The 4635-nt window shown below is 37.4% G+C and overlaps 2 protein-coding genes and 1 long non-coding RNA gene across 6 annotated transcripts in view; 2 read left to right on the top strand and 1 right to left on the bottom strand.

Moving 5' to 3' along the window:
* LOC116696265 (complement factor H) overlaps positions 1–4635 on the top strand; it is a 47998-nt gene that overhangs the window by 13876 nt on the left and 29487 nt on the right. The gene's annotated exons all lie outside the window — the stretch shown is intronic.
* Positions 1–4635, bottom strand: part of LOC116696270 (uncharacterized) — an 18794-nt gene that overhangs the window by 10990 nt on the left and 3169 nt on the right. The window contains exon 2 of the long non-coding RNA XR_004333666.1: positions 3447–3454. This is a non-coding gene — a long non-coding RNA (uncharacterized LOC116696270). The remainder of the gene's footprint in view (positions 1–3446; positions 3455–4635) is intronic.
* The window catches only part of cfhl5 (complement factor H like 5), a 13411-nt gene continuing 10348 nt past the window's right edge, over positions 1573–4635 (top strand). The window contains exons 1-6 of one of the 2 annotated variants that reach the window (XM_032527115.1): positions 1573–1775; positions 2045–2224; positions 2683–2788; positions 3236–3312; positions 3867–4058; positions 4243–4287. In XM_032527115.1, the coding sequence (XP_032383006.1) occupies positions 1706–1775; positions 2045–2224; positions 2683–2788; positions 3236–3312; positions 3867–4058; positions 4243–4287 (670 nt within the window). In that variant the 5' untranslated portion in view covers positions 1573–1705. The remainder of the gene's footprint in view (positions 1776–2044; positions 2225–2682; positions 2789–3235; positions 3313–3866; positions 4059–4242; positions 4288–4635) is intronic. The other variant, XM_032527116.1, reaches the window with a different exon arrangement.

Here is a 4635-nt window from a genome sequence, read left to right on the forward strand (position 1 = left end):
GACGATGCAGATGCAACTTGCCTTTTATTTTATTTCCGGCACCGCTGCGAGACAACTCTTTTTCGAGTCGTCCCACGGCTTGTTGTAACCTTTGTCGGCCATTTCCTTCGTGAGTTCCTGTAAATTAAATTCAAAAAGTCTCTCGTCTCCTCGTTCGTCCACTTCCTTCTGTCTTTGTTGACACCCGCCATGTGTTCAAACAGAGCGGAAATACTGGACGGAAATGAACTAAAACTTCTTCTTCTTCTTCGTTTTGTGTCGGGTTGCAACCATAAAATGACCTAAAACTTAATGGCAGTTCATTATTTATTCTGCAAATATTGTTTCCATCAGCGTTTATCGCATAAGCCGTATATCGATCAAGATAAAATCCGACCATATTTCCTTTGAATCAACGTTCATGAAATTCCATTGACTGTTTCCATAAGGCATTTTTCATTCGATAACACTTAATTTACATAGAAATGACATGTGATGATGAATGATAGAAACGTGTGGATGGAAAACATAGCTTCTGTCAACATTAGTTCAGGCACTAAAACTGCTGCCATGCTGCAGTGTTGTTTTTGTGCATGGCCACCATGTACTGTATGTCTTTGTTATTACACCTCATTTGTTATTTAGTCCGAAAGTTCAGCTGTGTGTTCATTTGTGTTGATCTCACCTAACTGTTCTTTATGTGTTCATGTTATTGTCTTTTAGCTTTAGTATAATCAACTTGTCTTGTATAGGGCCAAATCTGGATGTATAATTGACAGCTTAATCGTTTTTATCTCTTTTTAGGGTGACCTCTCACCACCAGTCTAGGGACAGCGGGTGTAAAATAACCTCAAGGCTAATTCTAGCACATTTTACTTTCATGCATTGTAGCGTGCATTGTCCCTGATAACTAAACTTGAAATAAGTAAAAAAGCAATTTAAAAAAACTATGGTTTTGCCTGTAGTGTCTCCCCTTAATATAATCATAATATCTAATAATATGATAATAATTATACTAATAACTTTATTTTTAGAGCACCTTTTAAAAACAGCAGCTTACAAAATGTGTTAACAGAAGTAACAAATGCACAAACAAAACATAAATATTCTTTTATTGCCCAATTGTTCCACTTAATGATTTTTACATTGGACTTTGTAATCTAGTATCAGCGCTACTGATGTAATATTGAACGTGGTAAGCAAACTGGACCCAAACTGTTTCATCATCGGTGGATGCTTTAAAACATCAATCCTTGAGCTTTATATTCTACATTTCTAAGCAAAGTCAGTTGAAGATATAATATCATAAAACAGTCAAGTGCCTTCTTCAAGCTAAACAATGTATGTTTGCCTTAATGCTGTTGTGTATTAGATTTATTATTTGTCGTTGTTATTGATGTGATTTATGATAATCATTTTTTTCTGATCTCCATCCCAAAAGTTTAGCTATGTTATGAGTATATTTTGTGATTGAAAAAAAAATTAATAGAAAACCAAAATAAGTCACTGTGATGATTTTGGCAAACAAATGTATGTGACTTTTTCAAGAGATTGAACAGCGCGTGCTGTGTGTGTTCATCTATGTCTTGTTGTGTAATCCTGCTGGGCAGGCCGTGTGCTGACCCCTGGTGCTCCCCGAGGACTGAGGCTCGGGACAAACACGCAGAACAGTTGTCAAAGAAGTTAGCCTCAGTTAGTCTCGGCCACTGCCCAGTTGCTTGTCCAAATGCAATTACCTTTAATCCTTTTGTTTCTCCAGCTGTGGGGGAACGTGGAGGTTTCTTTATCACAGAATGGTAAGGCAGTAGTTTGTTTTTTTTCTTTAATTTGTTTTCTGAAAGTGCATCTGTTTGTTGGGTTAAGGGAAGAGGGATCTGTGTGTTATGATGGCTGGCTTACTTACAGGACAGTGTCCAGTATATTCTCAATGTTATATTACGGTGCTAAAAGATCTTCTGATGTACAGTTTGTGATATGACTCTGACTTGCATTTGTAGCCAATGGATGACAAGAAGACAACTTAGTTAATTTCTGATTTTTTCTCCCCCCTGTTGCTGTTTTTTAGCATGTCCAAATCTCCCAGTGGTTCCTCACGCCCATGTGTCAGCAGTGACCAAAAAAGCTGTGTACCAACAAGGAAACATTGCCCATTTCGTTTGTGAAACTGGTTATACATCATTCCCACCCACCAAATATGCATGTACAGAGAACGGCTGGTCATTAATCAGTCGGGGAAGATGCCACCGTGAGTTAAACGGCTTTCTGCTCCTCTCTTTATTGTGTTGCAACTTGGGTGACTCCCTGCAGTAATCAGGTTACTATTGACATGATTATAATTGCATTAAATGAATTGTCCATACTTAGAGATACATGTGTGCATTCTAACATTTGGAAATATCTTTAAAACTTTTTTATTGAACTTTCCGAGAGTAATTAATGAAATGGTACTGAAAGAGTTGGGGGGGAATGCATTATGCACTTTCTAGTGACTGGAAATCAAACTGCTTCTTCAAAGCAACAAATGAATACTATGGTTGCTGTTCAAAGTTATTATTATCAAAAGAACTAAATCAGGTCATTTCCAGTTTGTTAGTGCTTTTAACTCAAATCTAACAATGAAGCCTTAAAGAATAAAGTTTAAACTACAATTTTACTTTTTTAGAAACGTTAATGAATGATCTCTTATTTTCTTTCTTTTTTCAGTAAAGCCATGTGTACTTCCCGATGACACCCCTAATGGCTATTATCAAATAATCAGCGGGGAAGAGTTTGTTTTTGGAACAACAGTCCAATACTTTTGTAATGAAGGGTAGGTGCATCTGGAACGATTCAATAAAACAACTGTAGACATGATGCTAATACAGCCTTTATAACAAGTATTTAGACACTTAAAATATTATTCACAATGCACAGTTATGTAAAGTACAGTTGTGTGACTACAATTATATAAAGACACTTTATTTATGAACACATTTTATATGATCACAAATAACTTTAACCATTAAATGATGTGTTATGTGCTTCACAGTAGGAGTTAGAGTGACACATATATACTCACAATTACCTTATAGTCTGGTGTACTGTGTAAACTGCTTATGAATGCTGAGTAGGGCAGGTTAAAATACATTTTTTGAATGATATATAAGTGAGATCATGAAAAGATTTTAACTTTCCACAGTGTTTTTCTCCCCTTGGTGATTTCTCTGATGGAGTTTTCTTGTCATAATGGAACGTTTTGGTGTGCTGTTGATTGCAGGTATCACATGGTAAGTAAGGATGACACCAGGACGTGTACGCTGGACAAATGGACCAATCATGTGCCAATATGTGAACGTAAGTCTTAAAAAAAAAAAACAGCAGCAGCTTTGACTTAACGTTGAAGCTACACTGGAACGTTGTTTTCTATTATTGCTCTTCAGCATTTGAGTCATCAAGAGTTACAAAGTCGGGGGAACTATTACAGGCACCTGTGCTTCTGGGAATCAAACTATGGCGCTGTGTTTTGTTCACATTTGAAACGCCAAAAGCTTTTTGAATGGGGTTTGCACTTCTCACTGGCTTTTTCTCCATGGCAACTATGGCCGAGGCTCATAGGAACTGTAGCACTTGAACATGTCGGCCACCATACCGAAATAACAGATGAAACAGGATTTCTCAGAAACAAAGCCGAAATAATTCAACAACAAATATCTCTAAGGTTGCTTCCTTATCGATGAGTCCTGTAACATTGAGGACATTACTAAAAAAGGAATGTGGAACAACGCACCCTCCTCCCACTCAGTAACTCTGTGGAGAAGCTCTGCTCTCTGTGGGACTTTGGCTGTTTATTTATGCGTACATTAAATTCTTGCCCTGTTCCACTTCTTTTTTTGACTGTGTTTACTCAGCTTTGAGCTGCGACCCCCCGCCTGCAGTTGGAGGGGTTATAGTGAAAGGTTTGCCAGATAATGACGATCCCATTCTTCCTGACCGCCTCCTCAAATTCAGCTGTGAAGGACCTGGGAAATATGTGAATGGCAGTTCAGTGCTGAGATGTGGCCAAGATGGACAGTGGAATCATCCATTCCCCACCTGTGAAAGTAAGCCTTTTAAATTGAAATGAAGAATTATGTACACAATATTTATTTTAATGTTGCAGAGCATGTAACAATGCAGTTAAATCTCTGCATACACACATAACCATACCACTGAGGGACTTAAACTCCTGTATGGGGACTGACCCACGTGTTTTTCATTTGATAACTTGTGTTTTATTCATTCCAGATGAAACCAAACAGGAGGAGGGGTGTCGGCTAAATTGTGATTCAGGTAAAAATGTTGACAACGCCACCCTGGGACTTTTGCCCAAAGAATAACCAAAGCTTGTCATTCAAACCCAATTCCTTACTTTTAACTACTTCTTTGTTTTTATACCATACACAATAATTTAAAAACTCAGACCTACAGTAGATTCTAAAAAAAAACACATTCACAACAAAAAATATACAACAAGAAAGATGAGAAGGAAAGTAAAAAGTTGTAAAACACTAATGCCTGCATAGAAAATATATAACAACCTTTGAACAAAAGTGAAATGGAGAAAATACAACAAGCAACGTAGAGAGTAACCACAGCCACACTCAGCTGGAGAACAGGTGGCATAAAACATAGCAAAAA

Source organism: Etheostoma spectabile, chromosome 9, assembly GCF_008692095.1.
Source record: "Etheostoma spectabile isolate EspeVRDwgs_2016 chromosome 9, UIUC_Espe_1.0, whole genome shotgun sequence".
Lineage (NCBI taxonomy): Eukaryota > Metazoa > Chordata > Actinopteri > Perciformes > Percidae > Etheostoma > Etheostoma spectabile.